Source organism: Podarcis gaigeae (genome assembly GCF_964106915.1).
Source record: "Podarcis gaigeae genome assembly, chromosome: 6".
In the NCBI taxonomy this organism is placed as follows: domain Eukaryota; kingdom Metazoa; phylum Chordata; class Lepidosauria; order Squamata; family Lacertidae; genus Podarcis; species Podarcis gaigeae.
The window spans coordinates 23209819-23231003 of record NC_139682.1 but is presented as its reverse complement, the minus strand read 5'-3'; the positions used below and the strand labels follow the sequence as shown (position 1 = coordinate 23231003).

The following is a 21185-nucleotide window of genomic DNA, read 5'->3' as shown; positions in this document are numbered from 1 at the left end:
AGCCAGTCACCATTGTCTGTCTGCCTTCTTACTTACAACAAGCCCAGAAGATAGCACTCTTTATCAGCCTCCTTCTCCCTAAGACTCAATGCTTGTAGGGAGGTAGGGGGAGCCAGCTACTGTGGGCTTCCCTGCCTTCTGCCCTACCAGTCCCAGGGGGCACCAGCCACCACTGGAAGATGCCAAAAACTCATGAGTGCTCTCAAGCTGGATAGAATACGGAGAGGAGCAGGCGGGGTTGTGTATTGGCAGGAGGAGAATCTCCATAGTGAGTCATTTTGGGCTTATTCAGGTCTTTCTGAACCGAGATGCACAACAAACACAGCTGAGCAGACAGGGACCGCTTTTGAGCATGCCAAGAATCTGCCGCTTAACAACGGCAAGGAAAGAGTTAAGGCATAAAAGCAGTAATCACCAGCCACAAACTGATTCACTACAGGTTTAAAAGGTGGAATTAAAGCCAGGTTTTAACCAAAGCTGTCCTTTGTAAGAGAAAGTTCAGTGCTGACGTAAACAATTTTGTAAGTCTTTTATTTGCGTCTTTTTTTTATTCAGGCAATGTACTAAGTATTATTTGGGGGAAGGGCAGCTCATGGAGCAACCCTGGCTGCCTCAGGCTAAGTGTGCTGATCTCGAAGAAGCAAGAAGGCAGGAAAGGGGGCAGCAAGCAGGGTGGCCTGATTGACCCCTTTGGCTCAGGGGCAAGCTACATGTTATATTCAGATGAGCACCCATGTTGGTAACTGCTGAGATCTGTGGACACCAACCCCAGGTGGTGGTCAACTGCTGGACTTCAGCTGGCATTTTCTCTGTGAAGTATCCTGGATTGACTCTGTCTGCTCCGTTGGGCTACTGGACCCTCCTGGGCAGGATGGAGTAGAAGAAGTCTTCCTGTTCCAGTTGAGCCCTTGCTTGGGCAACAAGGACATCACAAGTTCTGGTGTCATTTCGTCCCCGATTATGCCTTGCTCTCCAACTCTGCTTCCTGATTTACAAAATCAGATTGTTGGAACTCAGTATTGTCCACTATAAGTCACTAACAGCATCTCTACAGGGTTTCAGGTGGGAGCTTTCCCTACCGCTACCTGGAGACACCAGGGATTGAACCTGTGACCTTCAGCATGTAAGGTGGATGCTCTACCACCCAGCTACATCCCTTCTCCAGATTTCATCCTTTGGTTCTAACATACGCAGTGGTCCTGGCTATTGCTTTGCCTCACTGCTCTCAGCTCAGACCATGTCCCAGTCCTGACACCCTGATGGTCACTTTCTGCAAAGAGAAGCTGCCTCGGGGAGGGAGGCATTCAAGTGAAAAGTTGGAGAAGGAGGAGAAGAGTGGAATGGTGGTGGTAGAGAAATGCATAACCTTTTCCTTGCCAGATGCTGTGCTCCAAATCTTTTACTTCTTCTTCTTTTAACGTGCAAAGGGTAAACACACATTTGGCACCTGTCAGAGGAGAAAGGTGCTATGGGGATTGGAGAAGGCCATGATTTGGAGAAGAGACACAGAGACCTGGCCCACCAAGGAACAGTTTAGACAATCCTATTCTCCTCTCATAGGAATATAGAAAGCTGCCTTAATACTTAGACCATTGGTCCATTTAGCTCGTTGTTTACACTGACCAGCAATGGTATTCCAGGCTCTCTCCTAGCAAAGCCTGGAGATGCCAGGAATTGAAACTGGGACCTTTTGCATGCAATTCCTGAGCTCTACTACTACGTCTTAGGGATGCGGGTGGCGCTGTGGGTTAAACCACAGAGCCTAGGACTTGCTGATAAGAAGGTCGGCGGTTCAAATCCCCGTGACGGGGTGAGCTCCCATTGCTCAGTCCCTGCTCCTGCCAACCCAGCAGTTCGAAAGCATGTCAAAGTGCAAGTAGATAAATAGGTACCGCTCCGGCGGGAAGATAAACGGCATTTCTGTGCACTGCTCTGGTTCGCCATAAGCGGCTTAGTCATGCTGGCCACATGACCTGTAAGCTGTATGCTTGCTCCCTCGGCCAATAAAGCGAGATGAGCGCCACAACCCCAGAGTCGGTCACAACTGGACCTAATGGTCAGGGGTCCCTTTACCTTTACCTTTACCTTTACTACTACGTCTGGGGGTGGGAAGAAATTTGATGCAGTCTATATTTAAATTCATACAAATTCATACTTTTCTGAAACAACATGCGAACTGAAGCACAGTCATCCTTCAAAATTAACACACCTCCAAATTTTGCAGTGCAGTTCTCCAGCCAAGCAATGTGTATAAAAAGGTATATATTAAAGGGTGAATACAATGCAAATAAATGCATATAACAGTGAAAATAACATACAAATAACATGCATTACCTTATTATCTTGCAATGTCCTTTCAGGGAGAAGGATGGGGACAAAACTTGTAAAATTATTTTGCAACGATGTTGATGTTAGGCAAACTGCATATAAAATGTATATAGTAAGAGAAATCTGCACAAAAATGCTGATTAATTTTCAAGAAAACTTTATTTTTTAAAAAAACAACAACCACAAACTGATGTGAAAATGTGAAGAGCTGAACTTAAGACTGGAAGAATGAGAAACAGACAAAAACTGAAACTGATGCATTCAGCCTTCCCTAGATAGCTCTGAACCACAGCCTTTCCCCTACTCTTCTGCTTAAAATCACCCTACCCCACAAATGCTTTTCATAAAAAAGACCCAACCAGCCATTGTGCCTTTAAGCCCCAGTCAGCATACCTTTGTGTGTGTATCTGTGTGTGTTTATAGGATTTGTGCACAGCATCCAACGAAATACCTTCAAGGTGGTTTTTACAACAGTCAATAAAAGCAATAAAATTCAGGCAACTGACACAAGAGCAACAACAATAAAACAGCAGAAGCAGTCCATAACAAAGGAACAAAAACCAACGGCTAAAATCACAAAAAAGGGATTTGAAATGTCATTAAAAGCCCAAACTTCACTTGGCAACCTGAAAGATGGCAAAGATACCGCTAGGAGAACACGTAACAAAGACAGCTCAGATTGAAGATGTTCTGGAAGCTGGATGGGGCCTCATAATCATCAGCAGCCTTGTGGTTAGAGAAACCCACAGGGTCACTGCCTATGCAAAAAGAAGTTTGCGTCGGTGCAATGCAATATCAGAAAGATGCTGCAAAAAGGCAGGAGCAGTGAAGCTTCAAGGCTGCCATTCAGTCATTGGTAGCACTGGGGAAAATCAGGGAACAAGGCCTGAGACAGGATGCCTGCCCTGGTGTTGGTACACTTTCCAGACTTTCCATGGGCTCAAGACATGGCTCATTTTTCCTGTGTGCTATGGTATAAGAACATAGGTAAAGGTAAAGGGCCCCCTGACCATTAGGTCCAGTCGTGACCGACTCTGGGGTTGCAGCGCTCATCTCGCTTTATTGGCCAAGGGAGCCGGTGTACAGCTTCCGGGTCATGTGGCCAGCATGACTAAGCCGCTTCTGGCGAACCAGAGCAGCGCACGGAAATGCCGTTTACCTTCCTGCCAGAGCAGTACCTATTTATCTACTTGAACTTTGATGTGCTTTCGAACTGCTAGGTTTCCAGGAGCAGGGACCGAGCAACGGGAGTTCACCCCGTGGCGGGGATTCGAACTGCCGACCTTCTGATCGGCAAGTCCTAGGCTCTGTGGTTTAACCCACAGTGCCACCCGCGTCCCATAAGAACATAGGGAGGGTGTTTATGTAAAGCATGATGTGATGTTATGCTTCTGCATCATACCACTCCAGTGACAGACACATACAAGGTTGCGTATGCCATCACAATGTTATCCCAGTTCCGTCTCAACTACACACGCTGTACACTGATGGAGTCTCAAGTGGGTGTGAGGATCCAGATAACCCCGTATGGTTGTCATGGATAACGCAATGAAAGCCTCGGTTCAGTGCATAGCAACAGCACAAAAGGCAAATTCCATGCTAATAGTATTAGGAAGTGGATTGAAAACAAAGCAACCAGCATGCCCTTTATAACATAAAGCTATCGTATGAGCGTAGTTGGAATACTGTGTATAGTTCTGGATATTCCATCTGAAAATGATACCATTAAGTTGGAAAAAGTGTTAGAAAAAGGCAAATAAAATTATCAAGAGGTTGGAAAGAGTATGTTCCCTGCACACAGACCCCAAAGCTATTGTTTTAGGTGCTTTTGACAGTAGAGAAAGATAGCTAAGAAGGGGCATGGCAAAGTTTACAAAATTATCCAGATTTCCCACCCCCCTCCCCAGTAGGACTAGAATCCAGTCACCTAGATGGGAATTCCTGGCACCTCCAGGTAGGCCTGAGAACTCTGGAGAACTGCTGCCAGTCAGTGTAGATGATACTGAGGTAGGTGGACTGTTGATCTGACTCAGTATAAGGTAGCTGCTTATGACAAATTTATGGAGGGAAAAGCAATCAATGTTTTAAACCTCCAGTTATGGAATCTCCCGTTTGGGGAAGGGGCAGTACCTCTGAATGCCTGTTGCTGACAGGCAAACAACAGGGCAGGAGTGTTAAACTTCATGACTTGTTTGTGGGCTTCCTGGCAACATCTGCCTGATAAAATGTTGAACTAGATGGTAAGGGGAAAGGCAAAGGGACCCCTGACCATTAGGTCCAGTTGCGAACGACTCTTGGGTTGCGGCGCTCATCTTGCTTTATTGGCCGAGGGAGCCGGCGTACAGCTTCCGGGTCATGTGGCCAGCATGACTAAGCCGCTTCTGGCGAACCAGAGCAGCGCACAGAAATGCCGTTTACCTTCAAACCAGAGCGGTACCTATTTATCTACTTGCACTTTGATGTGCTTTCAAGCTGACTGCTAGGTTGGCAGGAGCAGGGACCGAGCAACAGGAGCTCACCCTGTTGCAGGGGATTTGAACGGCCGACCTTCTGATCAGCAACCGCTAGGCTCTGTGGTTTAGACCACAGCGCCACCCGTGTCCCAGATGTAACTAGATGGTACCCTTGCCTTACCCAGCAGGACTCGCCCTTAAATGTCTTTCAAGCATCAGCTGTAGTGCAAATTTGAACTGATAATGAACCAATCTGTTCAAATCCACACAGCTGATTGAATGAACTTTTCTTTTCTTTTTTAACTTACATGACAGCTCTTTTTAAAAAATAAAATAAAAATGCATAGTTCTTTTTACCTTATCTGCCCGTCAAGCATTGTAGTTTCCATGGTGATTTTGGTCTAGACTTAGAACTGAGCAATACTGCCCCCTGCTGATGAAACATAGAGAAGCATCCTGCGGTTTTAGCGGAGAGCCTCAGTGGTCTACTAAATACCGCTTTCAATCATAATCAATTTACATAACAAAGCACTGCCTGATTGAGCTCATCCGCTTCCATTCTAATATGCCGAGAGCCACTCTTCCCTTCTCTTCAAATTGTCCTTTTAACAGGGGTATAATGCCTAATTGGGAATATGGCTAGATGACACACGAGTAATTTTGCTTCACATCCATAGGAACCACAAACAGATGTAGAGTGGCTGGTCCTTTTACTGCTCTGATCTTGAGAACAATATGTGCCCTCTTTTGTTTCTTTGGGATTTTCTGTTCCATTTGCTTGCGTGCCTGCTTGCTTCTTTCTTTTTCCCCTCTTCTGAAAGGAGGAAGCATCCTAAGAGGGACTTAAAAGCAGGGACTCACAAAGTGAAACGGAAATAAGACTCAACCATTCACTGAATCCTTAAAACCTCAGCAACTGAGATTGCCCATCTACCCAAATCCCATTCTTCATAGAGGATGGCCTGCTGGGCCTTCATTTGAGACGAGAAGGATCAGCCCCATGCATAGGTGCCAACTCCCTGGGGCTCTGGGTGCCCAAGCACCCACAAAATTTCCCGTGAAGGGGCTAGGCACCCACAAATTTGGGTACCAGGGCCATGCACACTGCATGGCACCCACAGCCCCAGGCACTCACTCTAGGGTGGCCACTTGCACAGCTACAAAAGAGACCACAGCTTTGCAAAAGAATAAATAAAATTAAAAATGTGTGCATGCTAATGTATTACTGAGAGATGCAAAATTTGGAAATAATTACTATAATTTTAATAGATATACAGCCTGACTTGCCATAGTGGGGAGGAAGATGGCCAGGTGTCTCCTTAGTCAGGTGATAACTGTTGATGGGCAACTTCACGATTTGCCCCTGCCACTCTATCTCTTCTTATTGTTGTTCATCTTTAAACCAAACTTGGACCAGACAGTTTTCCAAACAGAGGACTCCTTCAAACGGAGGGCTTCAAATAAGAGCTACATATGCTACTTCTATCTTTGCAACTGAACTGCACTGCAGACATATGGCCACATTCACACCACATATTTAAAGCACTATGATCCCACAGTCATGGTTTCCACCCCCCAAAAAATACTGAGGCTTCAGTTTGTTAACCTTGCACTGCAAGGTTACTGCTAGAAGACTCCTATTCCCCTCCCAGAGCTACAATTCTCAGAATTAACAGTCAATCCCTCTTCAAAGAAAACTCTGGGAATTGGAGATCTGGAATAGGTTTCAGCACTTGTAACAAACTACAGCTCCCAGAATTATCTGTGGAAAGCCCAAACTGTTTGAAGTAGTATAAGGTGCTTTAAATGTATAGTGTGAATGTAGCCGTAATAAACATGAGTGCTTCCCCCCCCCCCATCTTAGGTACAAAGACAGAGCCACCACAATGTTCAATGATGAACATGAGCAAAGAAGCTGAAAACATGTCCCTGAAGTCGCTGAGAAGGTCTAGTGCACTTATATTCCAAAGCAGGTAATTCCACAGCCCTGCTATGTCACAACAGAATTTGGGGTGGCCAAAAATGGACAATATAGCACCCTCCCACCTTTCTAAGTACATAATTTGATTGGACTGGCATGTCCAATTGGACAGATGATGAGACACTAATGGCCACAGCAACAGAGGACTGCAGGCTAGCTCAGGGCAGCTTTTTCCAATATTGGGTCCCTGACCATTGGCCATGCTGGCTAGGCATGATGGGAGTAGCATCTGGAGATCCAAGAATGGGGAAAGCTGGCTGGATGCCACTGCCTCCCCCAGTATCTGTCACTTGAGGCAGCTGCCTCACTCTGCCTTGAAAACAAGTCCACCACCATAGATGATGTTTTTTCCAACTTATGTACAAAATAAGAAAATGTTTTGCATCAAATGAGAAGCAACAAAATATTTGTCCCTTTGAGCCCCCTGACTCAGATCAGGAGCAAGAAGCACTTGAGGATAATAATAATAATAATAATAATAATAATAATAATAATAATAATAATAATTTATTTGTACCCCGCCCATCTGGCTGGGTTTCCCCAGCCACTCTGGGCGGCTTCCATAGAAACCAAAAATACACTAAAATATCACACATTAAAAACTTCCCTGAACAGGGCTGCCTTAAGATGTCTTCTGAATGTCAGGTAGCTGTTTATCGCTTTGACATCTGATGGGAGGGCGTTCCACAGGGCGGGTGCCACTACCGAGAAGGCCCTCTGCCTGGTTCCCTGTAGCTTTGCTTCTCGCAATGAGGGAACCGCCAGAAGGCCTTCGGCGCTGGATCTCAATGTCTGGGCAGAACGATGGGGGTGGAGACGCTCCTTCAGGTATACTGGGCTCCAAGTGGAAGGAGTGAGGGATTAGACTATGCTGCAGAGAACATTAAGAACATGAGAAGAATTTGGCTGGATCAGGTCAACGGACATCGAGTCCAGAATCCACAGTGGCCAAGTGGATATACCAGTGGGAAACCTGTAAGCAGGACCCAAGCAGAAGAACACTCTCGCCTCCTGTGGTTTCCAGCAACTTGTATTCAGAACCATCACGACCTCTGCCCATGAAAGCAGAGCAGAGCTATCACGAAGAGTAGACATTGATAACTGTGATTAATCTAAAATGGAAATGGAAGCTTCTGATAATGGATACACTGGAGGAGGGGGAGAGGGTGCCAACCCAAGGGTCACTGTGGTTCATCATAGCACTAAATCATGGTCTAGCACAGGGGGGGAAAACATTTTTTGATCCAGCAGGCCAACTTTGATCCAGCAGTCTCTTCCTACTCCAGTGGGACAGGTGGGTGGGAGAGCCTACCTATTCATCATTATGATGTCGGTTGTCCCAACCACCTGTCAAAGTACCACAGACGGTTTGGGGACAAGAACAGACATTAAAGGCTGGAGAGGCTGTAGCCTTTATACTCTGCTTGTGGGCTTCCTAGAGACCCCTGCCTTGATCACTGATGATGGAAAGAGATTGCTTGACTCCATGGGCCTTTGGTCTGATGCAGCAGGCATTTCCCATTATCTCAAACCAGGGAGAAGTAGTAGTTTCTGACAATCACAATTGCACCCTGGTTGATCCTTTACAAGGCTTTGTGGACACAACGGGCAGAGGGATACTACTATCCCTGATGCAATGTGAAGTAACCAGGGTCACTTCTGCTTCCTTTGCTGCTTCACACCTTCTGCGGTCCCTCAGAAAAGCCCTTGTTTAGACATAGGTTTCCCACAATCCTCCTCCTCTAACCCTCTTCCAGCCTCCAAGACTGTGACTCTCTCCCCCCAGTCATTGCTGACACCTGGTTTCTGACATCACAAATAAATTATGTCACAGCACTTAAGCTTTCACATCATTCATGGCTCCCCAAGCCCTGAAAGGGGCAGTAGCATCTCAGAGCCAGAGAAAGCAGCCACCTATTTCTCATGTATCTTGCCTGTCTGCTACAAACCCTGTTGTTGAAGCTCTTAGAAAACCACCTGAGTGAATATGAAAGTCTTGGAGAAGAAGAAACAATGTCCAAAGGTATCTCATCTTCTTAAGAAACCAGGAGTTGGCATCATTTACTCAAGGCTCAAAGTGAGGGGTGAAGTGGGGGTGAGAGAAATGCTGAAAATTGGCCTGTGGATTTAAAAAAAACCCCAGAAAGTAGTGGAATTTTCTGGTACATTACAAAAAATGTTATGAGAATCTATCCTTCCCTGGCAGGCAGCCTTTCATACTGATCCAAGTGCTACATATTTGTAAGCAGCTATAGATCCCACAGAGGATAAAGCAGCAGTGAGTTCAAAAGCTTCTAAAGCCGTGGCTTTTATTAAGAACATCAAAAGAGCCTGGCTGGATCAAACCACAGACCTATCTATCCCAGCCTCTTGTTCCCTACAGTGGCTATCCAGATGCCTGTTTACTTATTCATTTACTTAAGCATTCATATGCTACTCTTGAGCCACAGAGGCTCCTGCAGTGGCTTACATGCTAATCGATAAAAACAAGACACCCCCTGCCTGCAGTGTTATGTATATAAATAAAATGTTGATGATATGCAAAGTAACAGAGTAGCTTACAGCTAGGAAGCTAAATAACTCTTCTAGGTGAGCGATAGCCTTTTTGTAAAGACTATACAATGTCCAGACTATTTATTTTCAAAAAAGCTTTATTTTCATAAACATATAACTGAGATGAATATATTTACAATCTCACGCTTATTCAAACATGGGTACGTTCTCGCTTGAATTGTAGTCTTCTTACTGAGACCTATAAACAAAACTGTATTGAAACTTGCACCTCACTCAGGCCTTACAGTTTCTTATGAAAGGTTTTGCTTTCACCTCAGCAGTATTCTCTTTGTTCCTTACAGAGAGCTGCTGCACAGTTCTCCCTCTGTCTGTTTCACTTCAGACAGATCACACTGACACAACACTTTCCTCAGCAGTATCCTGAGAAGCCCCTCTCAGCAGCCATTCTCCTCTCTCACACACAAAGAGAACAGAGAGCAGTTAAAAACAGCAGTTACTGGAATAACAATCACATTAAACAGGACTGTTTCTCAAGAAGTTGTAGGATTCTTCTTCTTCTTCAGGGGAAGTATCATTAAAAGAATGATTAAACGTTAATAGATAGACAGACAGACAGACAGACAGACAGACAGATGATAGATAGATAGATAGATAGATAGATAGATAGATAGATAGATAGATAGATGATAGATAGATAGATAGATAGATAGATAGATAGATGATAGATAGATAGATAGATAGATAGATGATAGATAGATAGATAGATAGATAGATAGATAGATAGATAGATGATAGATAGATAGATGAGATCTGTTAAAAACATACAGACAATCACAATGAAAGCAAAGTAGATTATTGAAGTGGTTCCCACACACTTCCCTGCTGCATAAACAACTTGAAAATTGCTGAAGGTCTTTGGTGGACCACTTAATAATTTATACAGGCCTGTTGCAGCAATTCTAATGTTCTGTGCTAGATGCCGTATGACTAACATAATATGTGTTGTTTAGTCGTTTAGTCGTGTCCGACTCTTTGTGACCACATGGCTTTAAACACCAGTGCTGGGAGCACGCTAGAGGCTGAGAAGGTGATAATATTTACACAGCCTTTATGCAGTTCAGATTGCATGGAGAGAGGCAGTGGGACATGAACACTAGCCCTACCCCCGCTGTTTATGTCCCCCACTGGGCCCACTTCCATGCTGTCCAGCCACCGTCAGTGGTGGAGAACCTTCAGCCTACAAGCCTAATTATTTAATAATTTATTAATTAGACCACACATTCACCAGGCTTTCCCCCTTCAGGCCTTCTGTGTCGGAGAGGGGCTAACTCACATGACACACACTCTGCCAATGATCTCATACCCTCCAACATTTCTCAGATGAAAATAGGGATGTCTCATTCCATAATGATAATGTTACTATTTATACCCCACACATTTTACTGGGTTGTTCCATCTACTTTGGGCAGCTTCCAGCATATATAAAAACATAATAAAACATTAAACATTTTTTTAAAAACCCTTCCCTATAAAGGATTGCCTTCAGACAGCTTGAGGGTTGGATAACTCCATACCCTCCAACATTTCTCCAATGAAAATACAGTGGTACCTCGGGTTAAGAACTTAATTCGTTCTGGAGGTCTGTTCTTAAGCTGAAACTGTTCTTAACCTGAAGCACCACTTTAGCTAATGGGGCCTCCCGCTGCTGCCGCGTCCCTGCCGCGCGATTTCTGTTCTTATCCTGAAGCAAAGTTGTTAACCTGAGGTACTATTTCTGGGTTAGCGGAGTATGTAACCTGAAGCGTCTGTAACCAGAGGTACCACTGTAGGGACGTCCTATGGAAAAGTGGGACATTCCGGGATCAAATCAGAAACCAGGACAGCTTCTCTAAATCAGGGATGTCCTTAGAATATAGGGGCATTGGAGAATCTGTGATCTGAATCACATGGTGGAGACTCATGCGTAGTTCTAAGGCACTCAGCAGGCCCATGCATATGTTCTTGCCCTTTGGCCATCTTTGTTTTCTCATATGTATTTTTATTTGCACTCCCTCCATCCCTAAATAATAATGGCTCTAGACATGATTTAACAGTTATATAAATAGGCTGCTCCTTCTGAGCGACTCATGCATTCTGTGTAATATTTGCTTCTTGCTCTTTATAACAAAGTTATAAAAACACTGCAATTCAAAGGGTAGGCTCTGTTAGTGGCTTTGACGTGGCTGACTCAGTAGTCCAATTCATGCAGTCTCCTCCACAAGTTCCCCACTTCAGGCATTTCACAAGGATGGCATTTCACAGCAGAGGGCATGGGGCCAGTTTTTGTGGTACCCCTCTCCCCCCCCATAAAATCCCACAATAATAGGGTGCAAGCAGAGGCCTGTTACACACTGTCTAGCTTATTCACCCACCACAGTAGTCGATACCACATTATAGCATTATTTTTAAAACTGCCACCCGGCCCAATTTTAGATCAATTGGACTTTATCCTAAGGGTATAGTTCAATGGCCACTTGCATTTCATTCCTCTTGATGCAGCAGACAAAGTTCCACAAACGAAGTGCGTTGAGGACAAGACGTCTTTTGTTGTCCCCATAACTTTGCTCTGTCTTTCTCAGATCATTGATGTGGAGAGTGGAGCATCTCAGACAAGCAATTTGGTACACGTAAGGAGCCACCTAAGGAGGGTAAGATGCCATTCTGTTTGCCTGTTGCAAGGTTTAATGCCTAAAGTTAGCTAGCATCATTTGGGGAGATGCAACTTCCTTGTCAAAAGTCCCACCATGTCCACCAGTTTAAAGACTGGTCCAATATTTTTTTGTCAGGGTTAACCCAAGAAGAAAGTAGCACACACCCAACCCCAACACAGAGACGATCTGAGGCAACCAACATATTATATCAACATGTAGCTCCACAGTGGACCCAGCCTTAAGGAACTAGGCCAAAAGCAAACATAAAATTAAATTTAAAAACCTTAGGCATTTTGGAGCCTGCTGGAATAATTGCATGTGTGTATAATATCGTATTGAAACAAAATTTTTAAAATGAATTTTTATTTTAAAAAATATTTCTGTCTTTTTCCTCTTGACCTCACACAAGTAAATAGTTAACTACAATAGTCTCAAGAAAATACGAATAATGAAGCAGGCTGGGCTCACTCTTTGGCAACCTCTTCAGATGTTGTGTGCTCTCTTTATTTTCTGCACCTGCACAGATAATAAAGAAACTGGTTCTCCTCAAAATGCTCAAGAGTCCAAACCGCAGAATTGAGTGGCTTTGTGAATTAGCGCACAAGTACAGGAAGATGTTAGCGATTGGGAGTGCTCTGGATTCAGGGGCTTCCTGCTCTGGGTAAGTGACCATAGATAGGGATCTGTGTGCATACATGTGTTTATTTTGCTAGAATAACAAACAGGGCCCTCTGAAAAAGTGTGTGTGACTATATGATCGTAGAATCATAGAACTGGAAGAGATCTGTTATGGCTTGGTCTCTCCCACAAACGTGAGACGGCTCTGGCTGTTAAATATTTCAGATTTATTGCTGAAACAACAAACTAGGATGGAGCTCCTCTACTCATCTTCCTCCCCAGAAGATGGAGCTGCCCGGACTGAGCTCCTCCCCCTTCCCCAGCACGAAAGCCCCCACCTTCTCTTCCGGTATCTTTGGAGCTTCTTTAGAGCTCTTTAGATTCTTTATGTTAAGTTGTGGGTGAACATATCAGACGACACAGCGATTCTTCAAAACAGCTCTTGTTTATTCACAGAACAGAACTGAACTGAAGGGTTCAGCCAGCCTGCTTATATAGAGCTCCACTACAACGCTACAGTAGCAAACTTCTGTAACTAGCCAATCACTGAACGTCACTTTCAATCCCCTATTTGCATATGTGGACCTGAGTGAAAACTATCTACAGTATCCCCCTGCTGGCCCAGGGTGAAAACTTCAGTACATAAAACTTTAGAGCACTTTTGAGATCCTACGAGATTTGGGAGAGAATGCTTCCTACATTCCAATGTCTGACTCATTATTGGAGCTCTCACGCAGCAGCCTGTCACTCTGGTCCTGTCTTTCGCCTCCCCTTTGTTCAGAGCTCATATTACAGCTGCTCTCCCCCTCCTTTCTGCCTTCTGCTTTTAACTGTTCTCTCTCTATGCCTACTTCTACTTCTCCTGTTAGCATCTGAGCTTTGCTGACAGGATCCCAAGGGTCATCCAGTCCAATTCCCTGCAATGCAAGAATCTCATCTAAAGCATCCATGACAGATGGCCATCAAACCTCTGCTTAAAAACCTCCAAGGAAGGAGAAACCACCACCTCTCAAATGAGTTCATTCCACTGTCAAACAGCTCTGACTGTCAGAAAGTTTTTCCTGATGTTGAGCTGGAATCTCTTTTCTTCTAACTTGAATCCATTGGCTCTGGAGCAGGAGAAAACAAGATTGCTCCATCTTCCATGTCACAGCCATTTTTATATTGGAAGGTGGCTATGATATCTCCTTTCAGTTTCCTCTTTTCCAGCTCCTTCAACCATTTCTCATAAAGCTTGGTTTCCAGACCCTTGATAATCTTAGTTGCCCTTCTCTGCACACGTTCCAGCTTGTCAACATCCATCTTAAATTGTGGTCCCCCAGTTGGACAAAGTATTCCAGGTGTGGTCTGACCAAGGCAAAATAGAGCAGTACTATTACTTCCCTCACAAGGAGAAGGGGATAACAGAGGATGAGATGGTTGGACAGTGTTGTCGAAGCTACCAGCATGAGTTTGATCAAACTGTGGGAGGCAGTGGAAGACAGGAGTGCCTGGCATGCTCTGATCCATGGGGTCACGAAGAGTCGGACATGACTAAATGACTAAACAACAGCAACATTACTTCCCTTGATCTGGACACTATACTTCTGTTGATGCAGCCTAGAATAACATTAGCTTTTTTTGCTGCTGCATCACACTGTTGACTCACATTAGGCTTGTGATCTACTAAAACCCCTAGATCATTTTCACATGTACTACAAGCAAGCCAGGTGTCCCCCATCTTAAATTTGTGCAGCTAGTTATTCCTGCCTAAGTGCAGAACCTTACATTTCTCTCTGTTGAAATTCATGTTGTTAGTTTTGGCCCCATTTTCAAATCTGTCAAGGTAGTCTTGAATCCTGATTTTATCTTCTGTGGCATTGGCTACCCCTCTCAGTTTGGTGTCATCTGTAAATTTGATGATCATCCCCTTGATTTACCTGATATTGGGATATGGGGATAATTCAATATTGGGGAAAATTGGGTTCCAAATTCCTCTCAGGGTCACAGATTATTTGTTTTGATGTTTTGGGGTGGGTGGATCAACTGCCACTTTCTGCAGCTCCACTCTTCCTTGCCCACTACTTCCTAAGTGCTTTCATTTATTTATTTTTATTTCCAGTGTGCCCTGAAAAGAAAAAGTCTTCTTTTCTTTTCATCCCTCAGGTTTGTACACAACTAGAAAACTGCACAAGCAAATTTACCATTGCCTATCTGTATGCATTTCCACACTTCTTGGGCGGGGATTTCTTAAAAAACAAAACCAAACAGAACAAGGTGCACATGGGCCCTGTGAGTATTTCACTGGCATGACAGAATCAACAAACTATAAGGCAGGGACAAACACAAACGGGAATGCCTCCTGGTATGAATGGGAAAGGCCAAATTGCTCCTCGTGTACAAATTTTAAATAGTTTAAATATTAAACTATTCATTTAATTCTAAAGGGAGGGGGAGTGGATTAAGAGCTACATAATGCTCAGATGTGTATGAGCCTTAAATTACAGTCATACCTTGGTTTTCAAACAGAATGCGTTCCGGAAGTCCGTTCGACTTCCAAAATGTTTGGAAATCAAGGCATGGCTTCTGATTGGCAGCAGGAGCGTCCTGCAGCCAATCGGAAGTCGCAGAAGCTGCACCGGATGTTCGGCTTCTGAGGCAAAGTTCGCAAACCAGAACACCTACTTCAGGTTTGCAGCGTTTGAGTTCCAAGTTGTTTGTGAACTAAGCTGTTCAAAAAACAAGGTATGGCTGTATATGGAAGAAAAAACTAAAACAATGAAAATGCATAACAATGCTTCCATCCCGCTCATGTGACAGGGTGTGCACCCCCTCTGAGGAACCTCCAGCACCTAATGTCAGCGTGATGGATGAGCCTGCCATGGAAGTTGAGGAAGTTGCTATAGACAAGGTAGCTGAGCCTAAAACGTCAACTGAGGCAACATCCCCAGAGGCGGCTTCTTCAGAATTGTCTGAGGCGCTCTCCTTGAAAGGCCTGCCCCAGCGGATTCACATGCCTGCGCGCAGAGTGCTCTGTAGACCATCGAATTTGAGATGGGTCAAGCCATGCTGCACACGATCATGTAGTGAGACTCTGGAGCATGTCGTCACCATCCCTTATTCAGAATGTCAGAAGCGGCATCCAGTAAGCAATCAAAACTGCAATTGTTTTCGCCAGGGAGGGGAGCAGAGATAAAATTTGTGGGGGTTTGCCTCTGGGTCGATTGAGTGTATGCAATCGGGTCTCTTCTAAATACCAGATCTAAACCCAGATCTAGTCCTGCTTTGCCCTGAAGAGATCTGCTGCATGGATCCAGAAACTGTAGGCAGAAGTTTAGGCAAGCGGGTTTAATTCAGCACAGAATTTAGGCTAATTAACAGCAGTTAGCCAGTGCTGTAGTGGTAAATTTTGAAGAGTGGGAGAAGCCTTCATTGCCATGAAGGTAGCTGTGCTATCCATTATTGTTAGAAGCTTCAGTTCCATTCATAGTTTCCTGGGAACTCCATTGAGCTCAGTGGAGCTTACTCCTGACTGCACAGGCTCATCCTATGTGAGCTTTAACAAAGTATCTTCAGTCAGCTTAAATGCAACTTTTAGCCTTTAATTAAATATCGAAACAATCTTGCAAAGAAGCATTACTGTTTAAACTGCTGGCCTGAAGTAGAAATCTCATCAAAGAAAAGGAGATAAGTATCTAGCCTTTGCTTCATCATTTCCCTCATCCTCTGACTTTCACTGTGCTAAACTGTCACAAACTTGCAAGGTTCAGCATCACCTCATTCAGTAGCCAGAGCAAGGCGAATCTGCCCATTAAGCAAGTGCTCTGGCAGATGATGACAGAGCAGGAGTGAGTGGGGGGGGGGGCAGAATACCAGCTCACAATCCCCTCTCCTCCACTACTCTTGATAAATCAAGTTTAGGAAAGTTTAGGTCACAAGCCCAGGCAAGAAATCCACTAGCTGTCTCCCTGAGCTGTGAGTTTGTTTTCATTTCTAGTAAACAGATTTCTGAAATGAGATTGGCAATAGGAAGCAAGATTTTTCTTGCACGTACTGTGTAAGGGAGCCCCAACTGCACTTTAGACTTTCCACAATTTATTTATCCCTGCAATTTATTTAGCATAGGATAAATGGAAAGGCTTGGGTGGATTGCCTTGCTGCAAGGTGGTAACTTGATAATTAGGGCATTTTGTAGGCCAAGCAGGGTGGAATGAACATCTGACAAGGCCTAGGAAGTGGGTTTAAAGGTAAAGGTAAAGGTACCCATGACAGTTACAGTAAGTCCAGTCGCAGATGACTCGGGGGTTGCGCACTCATCTCACTCTATAGGCCAAGGGAGCCGGCGTTTGTCCACAGACAGCTTCCAGGTCATGTGGCCAGCATGACTAAGCTGCTTCTGGTGAACCAGAGCAGTGCATGGAAACGTCATTTACCTTCCCGCCGGAGTGGTACCTATTTACCTACTTGCACTTGATGTGCTTTTCAACTGCTAGGTGGGCAGGAGCAGGGACCGAGCAACGGGAGCTCACCCCCATCGTGGGGATTCGAACTGCCGAACTTCTGATTGGCAAGGCCTAGGCTCTGTGGTTTAGACCATAGTGCCACCCACGTCCCTAGGAAGCAGGTTTAATCTATTTTAATTTCCAAAGTGGAACAGAAGATCCCAAGAGGCCAAAACCTCTTAAGCAGCAGTAGTAATAAATAGTAATAATAACAATAACAACACAGAAGTAATAGTAGTATTTCGGAATACTAAATTGGGAGTTCTTACATTTGAAAATCCTTGATGCATCTTGTCTTTTAAGAGCCGGGACTGACTGGAATTATGATCATTTCAGAGGTTCTGAAGATAGTGAGAGGAGCCTGGAAGACATAGATCTATTGCGTGTTGATTCATATTCCTGCAATAAAGGGGATATTGAGCATCCTTCAAACACAAAACTTGTCTCTGGCTTGAAATAAATATGTGTGTGAGTGTATGTGCCAATGTGCTAGAAGCAGGGAGAAGCAACAAGGAAAGGAAGCAGATATATTTCATTTGCAAACATGAAAACTGCAGATTGACAACTTTCCCCGTCTCATGGAGAAATATAGCAATACAGCTGCTACAGATCTGGTTGGAATAACAGTTGCCCATGGTTGCTCCTGGGGATACTTCTGTATACAGAAGAAATTGCCTTTTTTAGTTCACAATAAACCTCCATCTGCTACAGAGCTTGATCCCAAAGAAGTGAAAGCAGACTCAAAACTCCAAGGGGTTTGATAATGTTCCAGGAAGGGCTGTCAATACATTGCAAGTAGAGGAGACCTATCATTACATATTTGTAAAGAGAAGGCCTCTGATTATCTCCAGGCGTAAGACTAAAGAAGAAACCGGGGAGAGAGAGGGGATTTGAAAGGGGAAATAGCAGCCAATATAATACATTTTGAAATCACCCTTATGATGTCACTAGAATGAATAACTGTACAGCCATGCCTTAGACCCACAAAGGAACCACAGTTCTTTGCTATATTGATAAAAGCCCTGCCTTTGTTCACACTTTGAATGGCTTCTACAAGAGGTCTGTGGTGGTGGGACTATGTAGAACAGCCATATAATCAGAGGATGACACAAATGGAAGCACAACTTAGACAGAGTCTGGGCAGGCATCAGCACCCAGCTTCTTTTGGGCAGCTAGTAACACCAAAGCACCTCAACAGGTCCCCCCACTGACAATGCTTTGAGAGCAGCAGGTGGCTGGGCTAAGCCACCATTTAAATTTCCCCCACAATGCTCCAGAGCAAGGTACTATTTCAGGGGCATTGTGGGAAAATTAAAATGGTGGCTAGACCCAGAAATCTGATGTATTCTGAAGCAGCTGTCCATTACTGCCCACTAAGGCCCACCCAAGGGTGAAGCGACCTACTGCACATATTACTCACACTGGCACGAAGCCATGTGAGATACTTCAGAAAGATTCAGGTAATGGGAGTTTTGCTTGGATCAACAATGGGATCTCAGTGTGGTGTAGTGGTTAAGAGCGGTGGACTTGTAATCTGGTGAACTGGGTTCGCGTCTCCGCTCCTCCACATGCAGCTGCTGCGTGACCTTGGGCCAGTCACACTTCTTTGAAGTCTCTCAGCCCCACTCACCTCACAGAGTGTTTGTTGTGGGGGAGGAAGGGAAAGGAGAATGTTAGTCGCTTTGAGACTCCTTTAAGGGAGTGAAAGGCGGGATATCAAATCCAAACTCTTCTTCTTCTTCTTCTTCTTCTTCTTCTTCTTCTTCTTCTTCTTCTCAGTGTGAAACTGGTGGAAAAGTAGAATTTGGCTTGGTATCTGAAGACTAGTATTAGTATGACATTCTCTATGTCACCCATGTACCCCACCAACACACCAGTGTTAAGAGGAGGTACGTAAGGAGAAAGATCTAAGACTTCTGCTATAAATCACATTCGCCTTGCAAGAGACTGGAGTGGTGTTTCCCAAACTTGGGTCTCCAGCTGTTTTTGGACTACAATTCCCATCATCCCTGACCACTGGCCCTGCTAGCTAGGGATGATGGGAATCGTAGTCCAAAAAACACTAGCGATCCAAGTTTGGGAAACACTCAACTAGTGGTTAGTTCACCTTAGTCAACACTTCTTATTCACAGCCATAGCAAAGGACCCTACTTGTAGCAAAGCGAATTAATTTCATCCCTAGACATCAGGAACACAACAGAAATTTTCAGTTTTCTCAGTCTTTCTGAAGAAAACTTTGTGGCTGTAGTTACTATATGACATCAAAGAAATCTTTGAAATCCCTTCTGTTCTTGTCATCTGATTCCCTGAGAAAGAAACTTCTATCTACAAATGTATCAAGAACATAAATAAAATTCTGCTGGATCAGTGTCTCATCCACATCCAGCATCCCGTTCTTACCATAGCCCAACCAGATACTTAAGAAAAGCATTTCTTCATTTTAAAATGTACGTGCTGCGCTTTGCCTAGCAGCTCTGAGTAATTTGGGATGTCATCTCAGTCTTACTCTGAGTCAGATTTCACAGTCTCTTTCCACCTTTCACAATCTTCTTTCCAGACCCCACACAATACATATCACCTCCTTTATCATGCATTCCATGTACTCTGCTTGTTCTCACTCTTTTAATTAGAGAGGATGGAACTAAGTAATGAAGGTGAAAAGGAGAGGACAAAGACAATAATTGGGGAGGGGACAGTGTGCCATCCCTGGATATTGTAGTCAGGAGCTGCAAATCCTCCTCAAAGAGTTATATTGCTGGAGCATCAGTTAAAACACTGTACGTTAATTAGAGATAAATCTACAACAGCAAACACAAGCAAATGAGGAAGGCTTCAACTAGCCTGCCAATGGAAAAACAAACACAGCAAAATCTTAGTACAGGCACCCCCAAACTCGGCCCTCCAGATGTTTTGGGACTACAACTCCCATCATCCCTAGCTAACAGGACCAGTGGTCAGGGATGATGGGAATTGTAGTCCCAAAACGTCTGGAGGGCCGAGTCTGGGGATACCTGTCCTAGTAGCTGTGAGCACTTGTATGGTATGGAGTAAGGGTTCCCTATCCTTATGCTCAGAGGAGCATTTGGAAATCTATGTAATGGTTTTGGGCACCACAAAATACACATTTCACAGAAGAAAAACCGGCAATGTTCAGACATCCTTCCCCACAAAAGAGGGAGGAAACCTAGATTTCCACCTATCAGGGGGAAAAGCTGGTAATCCCTTCTCAACCAAACAGCTCTCTACAAAACAAAACAAAAAGCCTCACTTTTTTTTAATATATAGAAAATAGGAGTCTCAGGGGCCTTGGAGGGTGCCAAAGTGCATCTGAGGGTGCTATGGTGCCCAGCAGTTCCAGGGTTGGGGACTCCAGATGTGAAGAAATCCCTGGCTTGGAGACACAGAAGGGGTTTCTTTATACGGTCATACCACGGGATAAATATGCTTCAGGATAAGTATTTTTGGGTTGCGCTCCGTGGTGACCCAGAAGTAACAGAACACGTTACTGCCGGGTTTCACCACTCGCGCATGCACAGACTGTCAAAATGATGTCACGTGCATGCGCAGAAGCAGTGAACCGCGACCTGCGCACGCGCAGACGCATATTACATTCTGTTCAGGATGCGAACGGGGCTCCGGAACGGGTCCCGTTCGCCTCCCAAGCTACCACTGTATTCATTCCATGGTAATGTGGGCTGATAGGAAACATTTAATTAAGAGGATGGAGCCTATATGGTGATACCAATGATGCTGTTGCTGCAACTCAGTTTTAGGTCCCTCCAGCCTGGTATTGGCTAGTAGTTGTTTCCCAACGCCTCAGACACAGATCTTTCCCATTACCTGATGTTTTGAACGAGAGATGGTGGGGACTGAACCTGGGAGCAGCAATGGGGAACCTTTTTGTCCCCGTGGTCCAGATCTGCCTCTGTGGGCCAACTCCAGTCAATCCACCCAGCAGTCAATCATCTAATGTCACAATGATGTCAGGTGACTGCCACCTGTCAAAGCTAATCTGCCTTTTGGATCTTGGCTTGTAGGACAAGTCCCCACCCCCGGGTATAGTGGGGTGGATATTTTCAGTAGTAGTGGCCCAAGAAAATTTGATGTCTAAGGTAGAATG

The 21185-nt window shown here is 44.6% G+C and overlaps 1 protein-coding gene and 1 long non-coding RNA gene across 4 annotated transcripts; one reads left to right on the top strand and one right to left on the bottom strand.

The window, feature by feature from the left end:
* Nucleotides 1-517: 517 nt before the first annotated feature.
* LOC310847991 lies at nt 518-8011 on the bottom strand. The gene is made up of 4 exons (XR_014566095.1): nt 7813-8011; nt 5139-5637; nt 1191-1287; nt 518-981 (listed from the first exon to the last, which is right to left on the bottom strand). It is a non-coding gene; the product is annotated as an uncharacterized lncRNA (long non-coding RNA).
* A 587-nt stretch (nt 8012-8598) lies between these two features.
* On the top strand, nt 8599-17504 carry TP53TG5 (TP53 target 5). Of its 3 annotated transcripts, none has more exons than XM_083746362.1 (5): nt 8600-8785; nt 11895-11963; nt 12491-12627; nt 15384-15708; nt 17402-17504. In XM_083746362.1, exons 1-5 carry the CDS (start codon nt 8750-8752, stop codon nt 17408-17410), a joined length of 576 nt encoding a protein of 191 aa, XP_083602488.1. In that variant the 5' UTR covers nt 8600-8749; the 3' UTR covers nt 17411-17504. The 3 variants fall into 3 exon arrangements, with proteins under 3 accessions (XP_083602489.1, XP_083602488.1, XP_083602487.1); XM_083746361.1 differs by having other exon boundaries at nt 17369-17504; XM_083746363.1 differs by lacking the exon at nt 11895-11963 and having other exon boundaries at nt 8599-8785; nt 17369-17504.
* The last annotated feature ends 3681 nt before the right edge of the window (nt 17505-21185 follow it).

Coding starts and splice junctions, on each gene's coding strand:
- TP53TG5 (XM_083746361.1), top strand. CDS start 8,750: ATGAAAGTCTTGGAGAAGAAGAAACAATGTCCAAAG. Junction 8,786..11,894: donor AGAAGAAACAATGTCCAAAG/GTATCTCATCTT, acceptor TGTCTTTCTCAG/ATCATTGATGTGGAGAGTGG. Junction 12,628..15,383: donor TCAGGGGCTTCCTGCTCTGG/GTAAGTGACCAT, acceptor CTCATGTGACAG/GGTGTGCACCCCCTCTGAGG.